This window comes from Myodes glareolus, chromosome 7, assembly GCF_982192425.1.
Source record: "Myodes glareolus chromosome 7, mMyoGla1.1, whole genome shotgun sequence".
Classification (NCBI taxonomy): domain Eukaryota; kingdom Metazoa; phylum Chordata; class Mammalia; order Rodentia; family Cricetidae; genus Myodes; species Myodes glareolus.
In genome coordinates this window covers 91,143,183-91,165,544 of record NC_142032.1, presented here as the reverse complement: position 1 = coordinate 91,165,544, position 22,362 = coordinate 91,143,183, and the positions used below count along the sequence as shown (strand labels likewise).

At 38.4% G+C, this 22,362-nt stretch overlaps 2 protein-coding genes across 18 annotated transcripts in view; one reads left to right on the top strand and one right to left on the bottom strand.

The window, feature by feature from the left end:
• Bmal1 (basic helix-loop-helix ARNT like 1) overlaps positions 1 to 1,921 on the top strand; it is a 98,160-nt gene extending 96,239 nt beyond the window's left edge. For all 3 annotated transcript variants that reach the window (XM_087908548.1, XM_087908546.1, XM_087908547.1), the window contains 2 exons: positions 594 to 696; positions 1,253 to 1,921. In XM_087908548.1, coding sequence (XP_087764674.1) covers positions 594 to 696; positions 1,253 to 1,413 — 264 coding nt within the window. In that variant the 3' untranslated portion in view covers positions 1,414 to 1,921. The remainder of the gene's footprint in view (positions 1 to 593; positions 697 to 1,252) is intronic.
• A 1,072-nt stretch (positions 1,922 to 2,993) lies between these two features.
• Positions 2,994 to 22,362, bottom strand: part of Btbd10 (BTB domain containing 10) — a 59,013-nt gene continuing 39,644 nt past the window's right edge. For all 15 annotated transcript variants that reach the window (XM_085692931.2, XM_087908549.1, XM_048460588.3 and 12 more), the window contains 6 exons: positions 19,483 to 19,765; positions 16,626 to 16,728; positions 15,644 to 15,764; positions 13,184 to 13,381; positions 10,600 to 10,710; positions 2,994 to 4,087 (listed from right to left, as the gene is read on the bottom strand). In XM_085692931.2, coding sequence (XP_085549057.1) covers positions 3,777 to 4,087; positions 10,600 to 10,710; positions 13,184 to 13,381; positions 15,644 to 15,764; positions 16,626 to 16,728; positions 19,483 to 19,765 — 1,127 coding nt within the window. In that variant the 3' untranslated portion in view covers positions 2,994 to 3,776. The remainder of the gene's footprint in view (positions 4,088 to 10,599; positions 10,711 to 13,183; positions 13,382 to 15,643; positions 15,765 to 16,625; positions 16,729 to 19,482; positions 19,766 to 22,362) is intronic.

Sequence of the window (22,362 nt, the reverse complement as noted above, 5' to 3'; positions counted from 1 at the left end):
CTTCCTGACTCAGTCAAGTACCTCTTCAGGGGTATTTCTGAGGCTTTGCCAAGGGCACGGAGCTTGGAGGGTAGAGAGATTTTAAGACAGTAGACTTCTATTATGGAGGTGTGATAGTTATTATCGAAGCTTAAGAACAAAAACCAGAGGTTACTTAGTGTCTGTGACATACCTGATGATCAAAGATTGTTCATACATGACTCTGAAGTTGTTTCTCGTCACAGACTGTTGCTGACCTGTTATGTCTTTAGCAATATTTGTTACCATGTGCCACTCACTCCCTTACAGAGCAACCCTGGCTTACTGAAGTCTAAGCCTTTGCCTTAAGTAACTACAAAGGCAGCTTGATCCTAGGAAGCTGATTCACCCAGCTTTTGTTGTCTGCATGTACTGAATCCTATGTAGAGAAAATGTTCCCTGTTATCATGATTGTTTTCTAACAGGTCCTTGTTTGATAAGGGAAAAGAGTTGGGAAATTGAATCCATTTTAAGCCCTCCGCCAACATTCTTCATTTTCTTGGTAGCACTGCATAAGGTAGAAATTGAAATTTCTATTTGATGAGAAACTTTACATTTCCCCCTTTTATTTGCAGATTCTAAATGGAGGGACTCCAGACATTCCTTCCACTGGGCTACTACCAGGGCAGGCTCAGGAGACCCCAGGTTATCCATATTCTGATAGTTCTTCCATTCTTGGTAAGTGGTGGTATTATCCACGAGTGATAGTGAGCTTGCAAAACATCTAACACAAAGATAGTTTTAAGAACTGATTACATAAAACAAGCTAGTTCTGAAATAGTTGATAAGAACAACGTGGATATTTGAAATGTTTAACTACTTCAGTGATCTAAGTGCCTGTACAGCAACCCAGACACAGGTTTTCACCCACAGAATTTTCAGAGGGAGAGCCCTTGTAGCTTCAGAGGGTATTAAAAGTCACTGGATGATGACAGTTTCTCTGTCTATCCAGCTTTTTCTCATTCTGTTTTCTTCTTTCTCCTTTCAAAGTTATTTTTACAACCAGTCACTGACTAATGGTTATCAAAATACTAAAATGGGCTTGACTCAAATATTCTTAACATTTATTGAATTTAAAAGATTTCCCCCTAATTTTTAGGTGTTCTTTTTGAAAAGCAGTAACAACAATAAGTTATGGCAATAGAGTCCCCATATAACCCCTCACTCTTGTTAACTAATTTTATTAGTATGTTGAGAAGTTTTTTTTACTGACCAGCCTTTCTTCCTTCCACAGGTGAGAACCCCCACATAGGCATTGATATGATAGACAACGACCAAGGATCAAGTAGTCCCAGTAACGACGAGGCAGCAATGGCTGTCATCATGAGCCTCTTGGAAGCAGATGCAGGCCTGGGTGGTCCCGTTGACTTTAGCGACTTGCCATGGCCGCTGTAGACACTACATTTTGCTTTGGCAACAGCTACAGTATCAAAGTGCATTACTGGTGAAGTTTTACAGTCTGTGAAGCTTACTGGATAGGGAGAGAACAGCTTTTATGTACTGACTCCATAAAAGCCATCTCAGAGCCATTGAGACAAGTCAATCTACCGTGTGTAACTTCAGACAAAGTGGAACTAAGCCTGCTCCAGTGTTTTCTCATCATTGAGTTTGGGCTAGCTGTGGATAGCTTGCATTAATTGTATATTTTGAATTTTGTTTGTGTTGAATTTTTTAATCATTGTGCACAGAAGCATCATTGGTAGCTTTTATATGCAAAATGGTCATTTCAGATGTATGGTGTTTTTACACTACAAAGAAGTCCCCCATGTGGATATTTCTTATACTAATTGTATCATAAAGCTGTTTATTCTTCCTTGTAAGAATCCTTTACTATAAATATCGGTTAAAGTATAATGTATTAGACAGTTAAATATTTTTAATAAATGTTTCCCTTGTTCTATAAGTACTATTCCCATTTTGAATAATTAGGAAGAAAATCTTCACATGCTGCAGGGCTGGTTTATCCATTTCAACAGTGGTTTAAACATATCCCTGCTGTTATGTTTGCGGTGCCTTTTTGATCTCATACTAATAATTTCTCCTGGGCTACTAGTTCAGACATATTACAAAAATAGTTCATTCCCAAACTGTAGCCAACTCAATTTATATGAAAACAGAGATGTTCCCTCTAATTTTAAATCCTTTGAATTCAAGTTCAAGATTATAAACTGACTTCTCTAAGACCTGTAGTTTTAAGGTGCTGCTAGAACTCCTTCCCACGTGGAGACATAAGCAACACCAACACTCCCTTCTGTGTCCCACTGACTAGCCAAGGCATGATGCCACCAATCCAAAGTTTACTTTGGGAACCAATGGGTTTAATGGGTTTCCTTACAGAATATAAGTGAGGGGTTCCCTAGAGGGATGCTCCTGCCCCCAAAGGCCACACGAGAAAGTCTTTACCCATAGGCATTCAGATGGAGCACCTCCCTGAGGCCACCTGCAGTTAAAGTATTAAAGAACAGGAGGCAGAAGAGCTCGCTACTCAGGTGAGGGTCTCTCCATACCTTGGGGGGGAGAGAAGGAGGGGAAGATGCAAACAGACAACTCACCTAGCAAGCAGGTACAGCTGAATACTTCAAGATGGCAGTTATGTGGCTTAGAGGACAGTCCTGTACGACACATGGCTATAAATAGTTAAGTGCCCTCAAGACCTAAAGCACTAAAAACACTAATTCTTTGTTGTAGACCATCAACTATTTAAACAATTTGCAGAACAGAGCAGCACAGACTGATGAAGAATCAGAAACTAACACTGAAACTTAGGGCTGTTGAGCCCCAGAGTCACTCTATTTTCATATCCTGAAAATCCTGATCAACTGCTTTGGATTTATAGTGACTTTTCTGAATTTATAGGAAACTTAAGTGCCTCTTATAAATATGCCAAAGAGCTCTTTGGGCTACTGTTTGATTTCTAGTTATACTTATGCATACATGACACAGAATCTAGTCAACATATTTATAAAGTGGTCAGAAACATTAAAACAATGGAATTTTATTTTGATGAAAAACTCGAGTTTACAATCATTTAGTAAATGAAGAGCAAACAGTTCATTTTCCTATTCCATAACTCTTAAGAAAAAAAGCATTAGTAAATAAATATCTGAGCTGATTAAGGGTAAGGCAGACTGGACAGTAAACCATCTCCTGACGGTCACCCTTCCTGCACATGACTCACTGTAAAGGGGTTCAGGGCTCTGGAGATGAGTGAACCGACATTAGGAGCATCAGATCTCTCCTCATCACTCAAACTCAAGATAAATATGTTTTTGCTTCTTATGGGCCAACTACCCATAGTGTACTGAGGAATACTCTGATAGAAGCACTTGTGTTATACTGTGCACCACCACTTTAACATGGCTTCAACAGCTTCATTTAACCACCATCTATAAAGTGCAACTCTTAATATTCTGCATTTTATCTGGGGCATGATGAGTATCAATCTACACTGAAAGTACCCCAGCTGCCAATTCCCACGACTTCTGAGAAGACCGAGATGTGTGAAAAAGGACTGTCCCGTACAAAGAACCAATTTCACAAACCTACTGGTAAACAAATACATTTATAGAACTGGAACCAGGATGCTAAAGTTGTACTCATTAAAAAACCATTCAGCTACCTTTGGTCTTTAAAAAAGCCTACACTGCAGTATCCTAAACATGTGCATCTCACAATGAAGAGAAGTGGCCTCGCAGTGCAGAATGAGGGTACGACGTCACTGTGAAGAGTAGCATGCTATGGTTTCAGGAACATCAGCATCACAGCATTGGATTCTGTGCATCAGGATCGAGGTCATTATTGCCCGAGGCAGGGTGGCTGGGGAGGATGTCCAGCTCATCCACCTGTGGAGTAGGGTGCATGACTACCAGCTGGTCCTGGGGAATGTCTGCGGCAGCCGCTGCCAGGTTGGTGATAGATTTACTCTTTACACACTGAAAGTCTACATGCCGACTCTTTCCTTCCTCCTTCTCCCAGGACATTCGAATAAAGGGTCTTTGGACATAGTTGTAAATGACTTCTGGGCGACCTCCTGGCCTTTTCTTTACTTTTTCTTTGTAGGTAGGATAGCCTAGAGGAAAGAAGGAAACTTTTTAAGAAAGAACATACATGCGCAAAACTTGTCACCTGTTATCTGTCACCTGTTAGCTTTTCTTGTTCAGGTCCCATTTTAACCTTTTAATGGAAATTAAACTCAAGAAAGGAAACCAATATTCACCCGCCCAGTCATCAGCTTAACATGGATGCCAAAGCCTTCCGCCATCTGTTTCAGTTCCTCAACTCAACCACCATAAAGCATTCTTCGGGTGGGGCTGTGGAGGGCTGGCTCTCTGTACCAAGCATGACATCTACAGGAGACGTGGTCTCCTTGTGCACAGGAGACGTGGTCTCCTTGTGCACAGGCAATGTTCACTCTGTTCACAGGGTGACCAGCCTTAAAGGCCTGTAGTTCTTTAGCCCTCTAATTTCCTTAATCTTCAGTCTCATCTTTATATTGCTTTAGAATTTTTTGTTTCTTTTTTTGTTAAATAACAAAAAGTACTCAGCTCTCTAGCAGGTTCTTAAATAAATTCTGCAGCCAGCTCAACAAGGGCAAGGGCAATATTTTAATCTCTTATATCACTTTATTATGACTGCCTCAACAGTGAATTAAACCTGTATCTGCAAAGAGTTTTCCTTAATTATAACTTTTCTTTTTGAATTCTAGTCACTAAAAATAACAACTAGTAAAAACAACCCAAAGTTTCAGAAAACTTTCAATTGTCTATCAGTAATGAAATTTCTCCAAAGACACAAAGTCCTTAGAAAATACTGCATACAGTCTCTTCCCTCCTTTCTATCAATTAAGAACTGAACCAGAGATAAGCAAATTTTTTCTATAACAAGGTGCAGTACATATTCAATCTTGTGAGCTTTATGGTTTCTACTTGACCTACCCAACTCTGCCACTGTAAAGTTGCAGGGAACAAAGACAACTCTAATAACACAATTTAAAAAAAAAAAAAGCAGCAGGTTGGGTTTTGGTCTGTATCATAAAATGATATACAGAAAGAGAACCAGAAAGGCCTTTCGCAGTAGACATCAGTTAGGACTGTCTAAGGGTGTGTATAAGCTGTGTGTGACAGGAGTGAGGGAGCCTAGAGGGGTTTAGAGATGGTAACAAAGCCACTGGCCTTCTCAAGGCCTAGAGAAGGCTTATCTCTCACTTCCAGTTCCCAGCCAGCAAAAGGTACGGCCTCAGAAGTCAGATGGCTTCTCTTTGGATTCCCTTGTTCTTGATCACGCCTAGACCTTCAGAAAGTCTCAACTTCCTGTGTGACTGTATTCCCATCTTTCTTCCACATAGAATCATCTCTCTACACAGAATCGTAATGCACACTTGCTTTAAAACCGCCAATGGCTTTTTTATGCTTCAAGGAGAAAGATATACATATGCCTCAGCTGTTTTAAAACCTGGTTCCAATGAACTCAATCTCAACTACCTTCATGCTATATTTCCTCTTATACTAGAGCTCTCAAATAGAATGGTTACAACAAACTTTTCATTACTTTCTGAACAGCTTTTGTGTTTCTCACAATTGTTTTGAGCTGGATTCCTTCTGAAACTTCTGCAATTCCAATCTTTTTATCTCCCTTGGCAAAAATATTGAGTCCATACAGAGCTAATTATTTGCTTCTTATGCTCCAAAGCACTCACATTATACTAGCACCTGCAACACTAGATGGTAATTAATTTGTGTTATGTTTGACTCCCACCTAAGCTAAGTTCTTACACAGCAAAGCCAGCATCTGCACCTCAATCTCCAGAGCTAGTGTAGCACATAATATACTGCAAGCACTGAGTAACACATAAAGATTGAACTAGAGCATAACAGTGATACCTCTTCCCAGATAGCTAGCTTTTTCTTCCTATTCTTTTTTTAAAATTTGTGTATGTGTGTGCCTGTGTACATGTGCACCATCTGTGGGTACCAGAGGTGTCAGATGCCCTGGTGCTGGAGTTACAAGCAGCTGACGCTGCCAGATATGGATACGGAGAATGGAACTTGTCCAGTGCTCTTAACTGCTGAGCCATTTCTCTAGCCTTCAGATATCTCTTACTGAGAACATTCTTCCCTTTAAAAATAAAATCTGTCTCTGACCTGTTCACTAACAAGTAATATTTAACAGCTATTGCATCAAAGAACTCAAGGTGCCAGCTGTCTTGAAGGTGTCTGTGCTCTTTTGAGGGTGATGACATCTGTTCATAAAGTTAAAAACAAAACAACCGCCCCCACACCTCAAAAAGCAATGTTATATATGTAATGGTCTGCCCTGCCCACCACCTAAGCAGGCAGATCTTCCTTCTGCTTCCAGCCTGAGCTCTCTCCCCTTCCATCTCTCCCAAAGAGGTAGGTAGCTGCTGCTGTGGCTCCTCTCCTGTCTGCCCCACTTCTCTCTCTCTGCTCTTTCCCCATCTCTTCTCCCCTTTCCCCTCCATAACTCACTAAATAAATACCTACTTTCTCTGCATGGCGAGCCTACCTGTCTCGATCTCTTACCCATCACGTGGTTCTCTGCCTGGGATCCGTCTGTCTCTCACCTGCTGAGGATTGGCTGTCCCATCCAGGTCTCTCACCCACCATGTGGCTCATAGGACCTGCTGGCCTTCATGGAACGCAGGCCACTTTGGAGCTCCCTGGCTGGGACCTGGCTGCCTTTGTGGCTTGCCGTGGTCTCGGGACCCACTGCCTGCTGCCACTCGGGGACCTGCAGTGTTTCTGTCACTGCACCCCTTGGGGGGGGGTACCTGCAGCATTTTACGTAAACCATAACAATGTACACAATGACATTCTGAAAGTGACTTTCCTTGTTCTTTGGGGTTTTTTTTGTTTTGTTTTGTTTTTGAGATAGGGTTTCTCTGTGTAACAACCCTGGCTCTCCTGGAACTAGCTCTTGTAAACCAAGCTGGCCTTGAACTCACAGAGATCTGCCTGTCTCTGCCTCCCGAGTGCTGGGATTAAAGGTGTGCACCACAACCACTTGGCCCCTTGTGCTTGATCTTAATAATAATCTAAAAGCGAGGGAAATACAGGCAAAGAGAATAACATAAGCATACAAGATAATTAGCAGATTCTGAGATTTGAAATGGAAGGTACTAGAAAACTGTAGTCAGTAACATTAAAAAGTAAAATTTGATTCCATGGTGGAGAACTTTAAATACATGACGAAGATGCAGTATTGAGGATTAAAGCCAGGGCCTTGTGGTACACATGTTAGGAAAGACCCTCCCAATAAGCTACATTCTCAATCCTAAATAATATTCTTTATTCAACAAAAAGAAGCCAAGGCTATTTTTTAAAGCTTAGTACAAAATTGTACCGAAAACAAATTCTAAACTCTGTGACAACTGCAATCCTTACTGTCCTGCCATTCCTGCTCAGGATACAAAGGGCAGATTAATTTACAAGCTTGTGTAATTAGTTTCTTAGTCTTAAGCTTCCTGTAATCTATGGAAACTATTTCAATACTACTTCTTTAAAAGGTTTCCTTTTAAACTTTAGGCTTTGTTAAAAGTTTAGTTAAGTACTATGACAGATGAGAATTTTCTACCAAATTCAGACACAGTACCTCAAGATGGAGGAAGGCCATGGATGATATAACTGTTAGATGGAGTGGCAAACTCTGTGATCCTACACTAACTTTAGAAGGCATCCTTTGAGGTTGACAGATACACTATTAAGAATATAAGAAGCAACTCCCAAAGATGCATGTTTTGATGCAACAGTGTTGTACCAGATTAATTAATACAAATTATATTCTCCCATTTTTCCATTTTTATACCAGACAGTTTTGAGGTTCTTGCTGTTGTTGGTTTTGTTTGTTTTTGATTAGACTCAGTTTCATAAGTGATGGGGTCAGAGGTGCCACTATGCCCAGTACATATACTTTTTTTGTTTAACCTCATCACCTACCAACTCCCCAAATCTGTTTATCAAGTAGTATCCAACAGACACGCCTAACTACAGTAGTATCTACACAGGAATGTGACTGTGGGATCACGGAACTAATAGTCTTCTGCCCTTATACCCATCATCTCTTCTCATATAATCAATCACATTCTCCTTGATTCTTCCATGTCTCTTAAGACACCAACTCAATCTAGCTCCCAAAGAAATTAACACATTAACTCTAAAATCAGATTTCTTTTGAAAGCCTTGAAATTAGGAACACTGAAGTAGGTATACAGGATGGGGTAACACAATGGTTAACACTCCTGTCTAGGACTGAGGCTATTTTTTTGGTTTTGTTTTTTGTTTTGTTTTTCGAGACAGGGTTTCTCTTTGTAGCCCTGGCTGTTCTGAATTCTCTCTGTAACTCAGAGAGCTGCCTGCCTCTGCCTCCTAAGTGATGGGATTTAAGGCTTGTGCCACCACCACCCAGCATTTAAGGGTTTATTTATTTAATGTATATTAGTGCTCTATCTGTGTGTATGCCTTTATGCCAGAAGAGGGCATCAGATACCACTATAGATGGTTGTGAGCCAACATGCAGTTGTTAGGAATTGAACTCAGGATGTTGGGAAGAGCAGTCAGTGCTCTTAACCACTGAGCCATCTCTCCAATCTCTTTTCTTTGTTTGGGGGAAGTTTAGACGAGGTATCATGTAACTCAGGTTGGCCTCAAACTTGCTAACAGGCAAGGAAGCCTTGAACTCCTGATTCTCCGAGGTGCTGGGATTGCAGGTGTGTGCTACCATGCCCAGCTTCTTTCTTACCTTTCCAAGAAGAAAATCTTACAGACTTGATGGGAAAGTTGAGGGTCTACAAATCATTTGTAAGAAAAATATGCTTCAAAATCTAGAAGCTGTCATTGAAATAAATGTAGATGAGCCTAATTACTGTCTAGCCAAAGTCAAGATTAATTCATGTAAGCTTATAATGTGTCTGGACAGAAAATTGTTAAATACTGGCTCTTTAAGAAAGAAACCTACTTAACACAGCTATTCAAAAGTTCCTGGTTTTCTGACATCACAAAGTCCTAGTTCAGGCCCCTGCTTTGCTATGTCTTCTCAGGAAAACTTTAACAGCTTACTTAACCAGTTATGCAGAAGTAGTGTTGTGTACTTCATAAAACATTAGATATTAAGAATCAAAGAATTACAAAATGACTTTTTTTCATTCACTAATGAGATTATTCATTCAATTAAGAATTATCCACTAGTTTTTTATAACCTTAAGCACTGGTGGAAAGTCATGAGTCTCAATTCTACTGTCCTTCACACAAGTCCTGTTTTGGACATTCTTTTCATACGCTTGAGCAACCTATTCTTGTGATCCTTCAGCCCCCTCAACCAGGTCCTTAGCTAATACAATTCTCTTCACCATCTGTCGCAGTTTGAATGTAATTGGCCCCAATAATCTCATAGGGAGTGGCACTATTAGGAGGTATGGTGTTGTTGGAGAGTGTATAACTTGTAGGAAGTGAGCCACTGTTGTGGTGGGCTTTGAGCTTTCCTATGCTCAAGATACAGCCCAGTGTCCCAGTCGACTTCCTGTTGCCTGCAAGATGTAGGACTCTCAACTCCAGGTCTATTTCTGCCTGCGTGCTGCCACGCTCCCCACCATGATGATAATGGACTGAACCTCTGAAACTGTAAGCAAGCCACCCCCAATGACGTGTTTTTCTTAATAAGAGTTGCTAAAACACCATTATCATCACAAATCAGATTGAGAGCTTACTATATTCGTGCTGTTTTAAGTGCTTTTCTTGTGTTAGCTCATCCTTACCAATAACCATTTAAAGTACTTATTAATGCTCCCCATTCCAGATTTTTAAAAAAAGCTGTTTTAAGTGCTGTAGCCAATACATAAAAACTAATTCATAAGTAATCCACTAAAATTGTTCAAGAAGGATATTTGGACGTTTTTGTTTTGTTTTTAGACAGGGTATCATAGGTAGATCTGACCGTGCTGAAACTCACTATATAGACCATGCTGGTCTCACAGAGATCTGCTTGCTTTTGCTTCTCATTGTTGGGATTCAAGGTGTGTGCCACTACAACCGGCAGAATATTTGGTATAAGAAGGGTATTTTAAAATGAAAGATACATCTGTCAAGGCATATGGGGGAACCATTTAAATCAAAAAAGGCTGTCTGAGGATGCATGCATTTAAGCGATGGAACAAATTGTGCAACTGTATGTACCTTGAATTGTAGGATACAGTGAGCTGAGCACTGCTTCTACATGCATTCTCAAAAAATGCCTTTAAAACATGCTAGGCCTCAGAGATCACCAGCACTCAGCCTGTAAACTTTATGAGATTGTACACACAATAAGCCAATTATTTATGTGGGCTTTGCTAATAATGAATTAGAGCATGTCATGGGAGAAAAAAAACTACTTCTGTATCACTGGGAAATCTTATGAAATACATACATACATCCTCTCAGAAGAAAGCCTGTCTCTGCCATTTACATGTTTACCCCATCATCATTCAGTAACCGTTTGTGAGAGCGTTCCTCCCAAGTTATTGAAATTTCATAGATTTTGAAAAGCAATAAAAAAAAAGAAAATGAACTGAAAACACTGATAACATCTTACCTTCTATTCCCAATCTAATCTTCTTAAGACCCCTCTCCTTCAAAACTGATTTGGCAACATCTCTGTTTTCAATGTACTTGAAAAATCTATACAATTTTGTGCTATAAATAACTGGAATAAAAAAGACAAAAATATTTCACATTAGCATCAAAGTACATAAGAAATTAACTTCAATTTACCTGGGTCATCAAAGGGACCTGCCATCCCTAAAAGCCCAAATAATGGATGCACTAATGCCAAAGGAAGACTAGCCAACATGACAGGACGATATTCAGTACAGTTAATGTAGAAGCAGATGTCTACTTAAGTGAAAACAGGTAACCCAATCCATAGGAAGATTTCTTTCTCTAAGACACACATTCACTTATTGGAATGGGATCTGTCCCAATTTTCAGTAAGACAACCAAAAGATACTGATCACACACTATTATCAAGCAGGCAAAATAAAGAACTTTACTAAGATACCTACATGGCCTAGTCTGGAGGTGGGGAAACTGCCTTGTCAAAGAGTACTACACATCTTACATTTCACAGATTGAGCAACTATTAATAATTCCCCCAAAGGCAAAGCCCCTCCCCACAAACTGTTTTCCATCCAGGCAAAGAGCCCCATTTAATACTGAGGTTAAATGGCAGATTCGAGCATGTTCTGCCTAGGTTAGTCTGTTTAGAGCAAACTGGCTTTGCAAAGGGCAGACAGTCCACTGACAACATGTTGAGTCTTCCAAATGTGCTGGGAACTTCAGGGAGTTAGATTGATGGGCCTTCCTCGCCTCCTCTCTCTCAGGTGGAGTTATCGCCCTTAAAAGGTGAACTGCAAGGTTTTGTCAAAAAAAGAAAAACACACTCACAAACCAAACATGCTGGTTTAAGAGCCAATAAAGGAGAATATGTATACAAATTTTACCCACGGCGTCCGTCTGTACTCATACTAAAGCTTTGAGGCTACTGGTATTTTAAGATTTTTCTTTTCTTTTCTTTTTTGACCATTCAGAAAGGATAGAGTCACACTTAGAAAATCCGTCTGGCTGAAAAAGCTAACTGTATGCTCCTCAGATGCATCTTCTTTAGGGTTTAACATCTTGAGACAAAATGATTCATATTTAGACAAGCTAAGTAAAAGAAAGTTTTGTTCTCTTTAAGCTATGATGCTCAAGATAAAAAAAAGAACAAGAAAACAAAAACAAGAACAAATAAATAAATAAATAAATAAAATGAGCTGGGCGGTAGTGGCGCATGATCTCTGAGTTAGAGGTCAGCCTGGTCAACAAATGAGTTTCAGAACTACCAGGCCTGTTACACAGAGAAACCCTGTCTTAAAAAACCACAACAAACAAACAAACAAATGAATGAATAAGAAATATCAACAGTGAAAGAGAATAAAAATTCTACAAAGCCACTACAAAGTCACTTCTGTCCTTCAATTGTCTCTACACTTAGAATTGAACCTACTGAAAGCTAAAATGATAAACTCTGTTTTAATAGAAAATAATTTATTATGCTCATTCTGAGTTTTGGAACCTTTTTGGTTCTCCTGCTTTGTTCAACTTTTCTTTCTACATCACTGAGAAAAGACATTGTCAGAAAAGCCAAGGACTGAGGAAACAGCAACAAAGACATCTATTTTATCTTTACAAAAGACTCGTTGTTAACACTACGTGTGGATATGATCAAAATACACTGTATGAGACTTGTAAGGAGTTAAAAAGTACTCTAAAGAGAACCACAGCATTCATATAAGTCCATCATATAAGAAAAATCTATCTGGAAAGTGCTACAGCAGCTGTCTGAGGAAAAGTTTCTGAAAACCGAAGTTGGCAAAGTGATCGTTTATAGAGTTTGCTTAGTTCTCAAAAAAAAGGTTCATAAAATGGAAAATTCAGAAATTAAGAGTTTTCATACTTCCTATATTCCTACAGCTTTTACTTAAACTCAGTGCAGTCTAACCTTCCAAGGTTAACAGGCTAGGACATAAAACAAGCTGTTAGCTCACCCAGGACACTAAGAATGCTTATACTGGGTTCATAAAAACAACATAAAAGATTTTCTCTAACAAAAGCAAACAAAAAAATTCTAACCACAAAGTCTGGAAGTAAAAAAAGAACCCAATGCTGTTCAAGATGGGCTAGTCTGGTCAGCAACAACTGGAGACCTACGGTTTGTTCAAGAAAGCTTTTGGAAGGGCTACTATCAGGAACACAAATGATTTTAAAAAGAAATCTTGGAAACTAAGGTTACGTCCAGTCAACAAAATGCGAATCAGTTTCTGTGCATAACAGGCAGGGTTGGGCACACTTTTTCTCCACAGGCCCAAACAGTGAATACTCTGGGCTTTGTGAGCCATGCAATCTTTGTTGCAGCTATACAGTTCTGCCATGATAGCACCAAAGCAGCCATAGGCAATACAAAAACTTTATTGATAAAACAGGCAATGGGATGAATTTAACCCAGAGCTAGCTAGCTGGTTCCTGATATATGAGAAGAGTCTGAAAAACTCTTCACTTGTCCTTTGATTACTATTAAAAGATAGAGGTAATCTATCTATATGATGAATCAGGAAAGAGAAGCACGCCAAAATACTTACTTTGTGAATATTCCTCTCCCATCTGTGGTGGATACTCCTCATCCCAATCAACCACATCATCATCTGTGAGCACAACTATATGGCACTCTCGTTCCCCACTCTGGGCACTTGCTACCATGAGAGGGAGGATCATTTCTTCCAGATAAAATTCAAATTGTCTACGAGCACCATCATTTGATAACTCATGCATAAGTGCACCTGAAATGAAACCCACACAAATATCTTGACTTTTTTTTTTTTTTTTTTATAAATAGAACACCAGAGCAAGTCAGCATTTACTTTAGAATTTTAGACTGATATGCTGGTAATTCTTCAGCCATCATACTGTACTGAAAAAGAGTTCATAGACAAAGGCAGAGACAAAAATGGGCAACAGTAAAGTGTGACAGATGATAGATGTGACAGATGAAGGACCAGGGAGCAAGTGGGAGAATGACAGACAGAAAAGCAAAGAAGGATGTCTTAAGAGTCAGAGAAAGCATTAATAGAGATGCTTAGGTAATTTAGTGATGAAACCTAATGACAGAGTTACCATTAAATTAGCATTGTTCATAATTTTCTAGTCAGCTCAATATTACAGAAAAGAATATACTAAAAGTACAAATGATGGGGGCTGGAGAGATGGCTCAGAGGTGAGGAGCACTAGCTGCTGGCTGCTCTTCCAGAGGTGCTGAGTTCAATTCCCAGCAACAACATGGTGGCTCACAACCATCTGGAATAAGATCTGGTGCATACATGCAGAATGAACACTGTATACATAATAAATAGAGATTTTTAAAAGGCCGTTTGCATTACCTTACTGAATAAACAGAGACACAGCTCCTGTAAGTGATTCACACTTTAAAAAAAAGTACAAATGATGTGTACAAACAGGGCTGTGAGGAAGCTAAACATAAACACAAATGTACAAAATCGGTAACTTTCTTGTTTAAATTTTTTTTACTGTATTTTATGTTTATGAGTGTTTGCCTGCATGTATATGTGTACTATGTGCATGCCTGGTGCCCACAGAGACCAGAAAAAGGTGCTGGTACCCTAGGAATGGAATTACAGATTTGTGAGCTATTGTGTACATGCTGGGATCTGAACCCGGGTTCTCGTAAGAGTAACAAGTGATCTTAATTGCTGAGCCATCCTTCCAGCCCCAATATGATCTCTTAATAGTTTCTTCACATTTATTTCCTTTGGAGAAAGGGTGTCTCGGGTAGTCCAAGGTGGCCTCATATCTACTACAAAACTGAAGATGACTTTTGACTTCTGATTTTCCTGCTTCCTCTTTTTGGTGCTGGTATTGCAGGCATGTATTTCTGTTCTTGGGCTTTTGTACTTTCTATTTTTTGCTATTTTTTTCTTTTCTTAAATGCATCCTCATTTAATTCCTAACAACTCTGCCAAGTACCTGTTTCCAATTAAGGAGTCTAAATATTCAACAAAGACTTTTTTTGGAGACAGGGTTTTCTCTGTAGCTTTAAAGCCTGTCCTGGAACTAGCTTTTGTATACCAGGCTGGCCTTGAACTCATAGAGATCCCCGTTTCTGCCTCCCAAATGCTGGGATTAAAAGCGTGTGCCATCCCCGCCCAGCTAAGAAAATATATTTTTGATTCAAGTATATATCTTCAGTATTCTTTTACATTTTTTGTAGGACCACTTTTAATCTTTAAAAATTTTTCTTAATAAGGTCTTTGAAAATATGTAAAATTTTGGTAATATATAGTAATCTACAAATAAAATTATAAGTTACAAGTCTAGAAAGCCTTACTACACCTATTTTACATAAAGACTCAGATCTTGAATTCCACAACAAATCTTTAATAGGTCTTTAATAGTGATGATAATGAATAAGGAATGGTTGCAGATATGGGTAACCTCATCACTTGATGGATGAAGGCCATCCTCAATATGACTCGTATATTGACATACTGAGTTTGAGACTAACACACACACACCACACACACACCCAGTGATTATCAACAAACTATGTCTGAAGGACAGGAGAACTAAAAATTCCAACTGTGTGTGTATGTGCTGTAGGAATGCAATCTTTGGTTTCTAATGCCAAGTATACCTTGTAAGAATTATTTTTATCTCCCATAGTGCTCAAGATACTATCTTACACAGAGATAAAAAAATTTAAAAAGACAAATTTTTAGATGATATATCTGACATTTCTGTAATGAAATAAGTCACACTTTAGGAAAAGTCAAGGTTACTAAGTTAGGAAATATTACTAACAAATGATAGAGGAAACAGTCAAAGAGAAAATCTATGAGTTCATTAAAAAATTATTACAGTTGAAAAAAAACTACAAAATAAAAGAGCTATCTAGATCTCCGTAGAGTGCAATAAATACTTTTTATAATACCAGGACACGTTATAATTGAATTAAACAAACATTTGAAGCCTACTTAAGCAAGACATGCAGGCTTCACGACACTATTAAACACAAACTTCATACTTACTGAGATCTCTACATTTAATTGTACTGTATTCAAAAGAGATACAAAGGTAATCACATGCTTCTCTCAGCTCAGGAATAGATATGCCATCAGGACAGCGGATGATTCCTGTCTTATAGTAATCCTGGAGGGAAGAACATTAGGAAAACTTTATCAGAACACAAGTTAGTCCAAGCTCATTATCAAAGCTAGGCTGGTTGCATTTTCAAAGATAGTAGTAGTGCTCTAATATTTTAAAATATGGGATAAAGTTAGGTGGGAAATATGGCCTCTGTAATATTTGTATAAAAATTCCTTAAAACAAAAAGACTTCAAAAAAAGAAAAACAGGCCAGGCGATGGTGGCATATGCCTTTAATCCCAGCACTCTAGGAGGCAGAGGCAGGCGGATCTCTTGAGTTCAAGGCCAGCCTGGTCTACAGAGCGAGTTCCAGGACAGCCATGGCTATATAGAGAAACCCTGTCTTAAAAAACAAACATAAACAAGAAAGGAAGGAAGGAAGAAGGAAGGGAGGGAGGGAGGAAGGGAGGGAAAGGAAAGAAAGAGCAGAAAAACAACAAAAACGAGCAACTGTAAGAAGAATGAAGAGAAAAAAATCAGTAAAATGATGCTTAGATGTTTGTAAATTTCCATAGTGCTAGTTTGGGGCAATAAATTATGGTTCAAGAAATCATAACTGACTTACTAAATGTACGAGAATTAAGAGAAATAATACAACTTCAGAATCACTATAACTTGACACCTGAAAAGGACTGCACAAAGGGCTCAGACACTCATATCTTCACAAGGCCATAAATTCACTTGCCTACATTATTTTATCCTTATGTACTAACACAAATATGAATTAAAGTATATGTAAAGGAAAATAATAACCTATCTATCTCCAAGAAGAGATCTAAATACTTACTGAGCATGGATCTAAAAGATCCATGTTATTAACACATAAGATCCAAGTTATTAACACATACAGGAAATACACACTCACCAAAATAGCTCGAAACACAGTAGAACCAATTCCTTCTGCCACCTCATATTCTCCCTTTTCATTGGGACGTGTGAAATTATGTTCTCGGCCGGATCCAAACATTCTATAATATTAAGTAATTAAGATGCACATTAGTAGGATACTTAAAAAGGGAAAATCAGTTTCATATATACAAAAATAAAATATTATTTAAACATTATGTTATATAATTGTCTTAATAAGAAGAAATTTACTTTGGCAAATGTTATATAAAAAGAGTAAGATCCCTTATAGGAATAGTGAATGGTATAGATTACCTTTAACAATAATAAAATCAAGAGCTAAAGATGTCGCCCGGTGGTAGGGCACCTGCCTTACATGCATAAGGACTTGGGTTCTATCTCCAGCAAACACACAAAATACTACCCTCTCATGTAGGTACCGCAGCTCACACTTGCAACCTCACTAGAATGCTGAGGCAGGAGCACTGTCACTACACACAGAATTCTAGGCCACCCTGAAACTGTACAGCAAGAACCTGATCACCGCCCCATCCCCAACCCCCGCCAGATAGTAATAAAAATAAGAAAAACAATCATTCTAGAGAAAGGATGATTTCTTTCTTTTTTGGGTTTTTCTAGACAGGGTTTCTCTGTAGCTTTGGAGCCTGTCCTGGAACTAGCTCTTGTAGCCCAGGCTGGCCTTGAACTCACAGAGATCCTCCTGCCTCTGCCTCCCAAGTGCTGGGATTAAAGGCATGCGCCACCACCACCAGGCTGAGAAAGGATGATTTCTATTCTGGGGGATTTATGATGAAAATACTGCTCATCATAAAGTTGTGTAATATTAACAGAACATACAGCAAGTTAAACCGGAAAAAAATAAGATGATACATGAAAGTTTGGGCTATTTCTCAAATTCCAAATGTAAGGAGTTCTACTCAAAATTCTTAGACTTGCATCCTAGAATTTAAAAACGTGCAATGAAGTGCCAAGGTGAGAACAAAGGATGAGCTGGGCAGGCAGGCACAGGTCTTTAATCCCAGCATTCTGATCTCTCGGAATTCAAAGGCCAGCCCTGGTCCACACAGTGAGTTCCAGATAAACCAGAGCTACACGTGAGACCTTATCTCAAAACAAACAAACCAAACAAACCGAGAACAGAGGATGAAGAATGAAAAGTTCAATTAATTGGCTGGGCATGGTGGCCAGCACTTGAGAGGCAGACAGGTGAATCTCGGAGTTCAAGGCTAGCCTGGTCTACATTGAGTTTTCCAGGTCAGCTAGGGCTACACAGACAAACTCTGTCTCAAAAAAGCAAAAGGAAAAAAGAAACCAGAAAAGTATAATTACATGAGTAAAAAGCTCTTAGCCTTTATTTTGACATAAGTAAAAAACTAGAATTTTGTTTTCCAAAATACTATTATTGGATCTTTCCTAGCAACTACTGAGAAAAAGAGTAGTTGCTTTTAAAAAGTTATTTTGCAATGAAACATTTCAAACAGTACTGAGAAAGAAAAAAAATTTAAATCATTAGTTAAAAATAGTTGAGCCTCTGAATTTAACGATACCTCTATTTCTAGAGTAAATAGTATTATTTCAAGTATTTTACCCAGCGGTTTAATTTAAATGGTTTATTCTTTTGTCTTAATACAGAAATCCCATGAAAAACAAAGATGTTTTATTTTAACATTTCCAAAAAGAATGCCAAGTGCTTTCCAGTTCCTATGAATATTAATTTTCATCCCCAAAGATATGCTTCAGTCAACCGCCTGAACAGAAACTTCACTGACTGAAAATTCTCAAGAATCAAATGTCATGCAATTTCCTCAAATGCTTGAACTTTTTACAAAAAGGAATGCTATCCTTTTCAGATTAATGTGAACACCCCCCCCCCCGAAATCTTTAAACAGCTAAAGCAGATCAAATGCTTTTTCATTTCAATTTTATGTAAAAATAAAGTAGAACCATGTCAAGACAGTATTCCAACAGCTTCACTATCATCTACTGATGATACTAAAGCTACAGATATGTGAAAATGCATATTCAAGTCCAAGGTCATTTAGAGAATTTAGTTACTCAAACTGTATGCAATATCTCAAGACCAGCGTTTATTTTGTACTTTCTCTTTCCTTCTATTCCTCTCCTCTCTAGAACCCCTAGAGTCATCACAGAGAAAAGACAATGTTTCAAGTTTCTGCCTCATGTAAATGTTTATTCATTTATGTCCTCCATTTTAGTTATAGACAAAAATAGTGCTCTTACACTGAAGTGTTTGACCCTTACTTTAGGCATGTAGAAGAATCAATTCCACAGTCTAAACTCCTGACATGGTGGTTCCCACACTGCAGACTTCTAACTCTATTCAATTACACCCTATCTATTTTCAAAGACATACATTCACCCTATCTTAAGTATCTACAACAAACTGACAATTCAAATTTACTTCACAGCTAATCAAACTGTTTTCCTTTAAACAAAGCTGATGGGTATCTTTCTATATGTAGTGACAGGTTTTAGGAACTTATATCAGTCTAACCAATCTAACCAAGATTCATCTGGTTAGACTCTATCAGATCAATTTGTGGAGATCCTTTAGTGTTCTGACTTTAATAACAAATATATTTGCTACTGCTACTGGTACTACAAAAGATCATTAGGAATAAAACCAAGTTCAAGCTTTGTTCTACCTATATTCTATTTGAATTAACTTAGACAAATAATTTAACTTCCAAAATACAGCTTTTTCATCTATAAAATAGGGACGCTCTATCCTTCTACACAGCACAAAGTTTACTAAAAATACTTTATAATAACCACAAAAGAATTACATGAAAAGTGCTTTAGAATTAGTGATAATGAACAGCAATGAAACAAACCTGCCCAACATTGTATTTGGCTGTGCAGTGAAAATGGCCGGGTCCACGACAAATCTGGTGTTGTCTACGATCAGCGTCACTCGCTCGGCTGTCCGCACGCTCCGCGCGCCTTCTTTTGCGTTCTCACACACGAACACCATCTCCCCAGACGTCTTACAGCTGCCGTCTGAGCTGGACTGGCTGCTGTTCCTGCTGCTCCCAGCACTGCTCACGGAGCCGTTCGGGGACGCTCTCTGAGGACGAGGGCTGCTTGGACGAGATGAACTATGATCTTTTTCTCGTTCTGAAACAAAAATGTTAAGGTCATACAAATTCTCTTTAAAAAGATTCAAGAACTGTATCTTCTAAAATGTCTGATATAGACAAGTTCTCTTAAATAGCTGCATTTCTGTTTTTCTATTTCAAATACATTTTCAACAAAGCCAAGAATAAAAATTAAATACAAAATTGTTTTCTAAGATATTTTAGGTAATTGATGTTGATCCAGGAAAATACCAAAGTTAAGGTAGATCTTTTATTATTATCCCACTAAAAATATGTAAAAATTAAAATATTCTTACAATTCAAATAAACACACATGAAAAGTTAACAAGATTTACAAGAATTAAAATTATGAAAATAAAAATGGCTGGGCGGTGGTGGTGTACGCCTTTAATCCCAGCACTCGGGAGGCAGAGGCAGGCAGATCTCTGGGAGTTCGAGGCCAGCCTGCTCTGCAAGAGCTAGTTCCAAGACAGGCTCTAAAGCCACAGAGAAACCCTGTCTCGAAAAACCAAAAAAAAAAAAAAAAAAAAAGAAGAAGAAGAAGAAGAAAAAGACAAGAATAAAAATGAAAGATTAATAAGAATATCAATTTGAGAGTAGTTGTTATTTTTTTCTTTTGGTTTTTGTTGACACCGGGCATTGCTACACAGTCCAGGCTGGTCTCAAACTCATGATCTTCTTGCCTCATTCTTCAAAGTATTAAGATTACAAATGCCCCATATATAGCCTGAGAACAATTTAGAAACAGTCATAATTACTAAAAACAGTTAACATTTTTCAGAATGTGAAATATAAACTCCAGAAACACACTTTATTGATAATACCACAATGAAGTCAGCAATTTTTCTCATAAAAAGATCTGAAAAAGAAAAAAATTCAGCAGGGGGAATAAGAAGTAAACAAACAAACAACAATAAAAACCTTAGCCGGGCAGTGGTGGCACATGCCTTTAATCCCTGCACTCGGGAGGCAGAGGCAGGCGGATCTCTGTGAGTTTGAGGCCAACCTGGTCTACAAGATCTAGTTCCAGGACAGGCACCAAAAACTATGGAGAAACCCTGTCTCAAAATTCAAAAAAAAAAAACCCCTTTAATAATTACCAAATAAAGTGAGTTTAGCAACTAATGGTACTACTTTCTTTCTGTTTGTTTTAGACAGGATCTCATATAGACCAGGCTGGCGTCAAATTCACTATGTAGCTGATATGATGACCTTGCTCCTCCCTAGTTCTACAGTTACAGCTCTGTACCACTCTCCTCAGCTGATACATTTTCTCCCCAGCCACACTTCTACAGAATAAAGCGATGATACAAACTTTATTAGACTTATAATTACTGTCAATTTTCATAGGCAGAAAATATTGTTAAATGTTCCAATATCCTATAAAAGGGAAATAAAAACCAAGATTTTATGGTAAGTTTTATTTAAAGGCTAGATCACTAAATTTTAAAGGTGACCTAAAAATGTACCTTTGTCTCATCAGTTTTTGGCAAATTTCTTCATGACTCAGGCTACTTAGAACATTCTGTACAGCATGCTGATTATATAATTAGCTTTGCTATAGCTCCAGAGCTATTCTGACACCCTCCTCCTTTAATTCCTGTTTCCACAAGGCTGGTAGCATCCCCAAAGCAAAATTTACCTAGGTGATAAAATAATTATATCCTGTTGTTCTTTCTCAGACATTGGACTCTATGCGGAAGAGACCAATACTTCTGATCGTATCTGGCTTATGATATTAGCCTGTCTTCAAGGACCTACTTAGATACTGTCAGCTTCTCTACCTAATAAATCCTCACTTAAATGATTCTGATTTACAACAGATTACCAGAAACTACCAAATTTAGTAATTGGGAGAGGGGCTTGCTGGGGATTAAAAGGGCCTTGCACACACTAAACTAGTACTCTACCATCAAGCTATGTATATGTATGTGCATGTATGTGTACCACACACATATATACATATACATACATACATATATACACACACACATATACATACATACATATCCCCAGCCTAAATATGCCCCCACATACACAGCTGATGGAGACTGAGCCCAGAAACAAGTGCATGCTAAGCAACAATGATCACAGAAACTATGCCCCAGCCCTAAATCAAAGTTTGTTATTTATACCTTCCCTAGGGGGAAATTTTTAAATCAACAATTTGATATGCTTAGGCACATTACTTCAGAATGGTACTTTGTAGTCATACAGTGTGTCATCCTGAGCTAATAATGTTCACATACGAGTAAGAAGGAAGGAAAATAACCCCAAGTTATTAAGAAAGTAAATACACTTCTCTTTCTTCTACTTTTATTATTAAATTCGGAACCCTGTCAAAAATCAAAAAAGTCAAAACCCCATAACGGTTATTCTTTTACTTTATTTGTTGGCATGAGTAGCCAGCAAACCCTAGCAATAATTTACCTTACTACTGTTTTGTTTTGAGACAGGGTTTCTCTGTAGCTCTGGAGCCTGTCTTGGAACTCCCTTGTAGACCAAGCTGGCCTTAAACGCAGAGAGATCTGCCTGCCTCTGCCTCCCAAATGCTGGGATTAAAGGGTCTTACTACTATTTTATAATAAGCCACTGTTTTGTGTATACATTTTTATC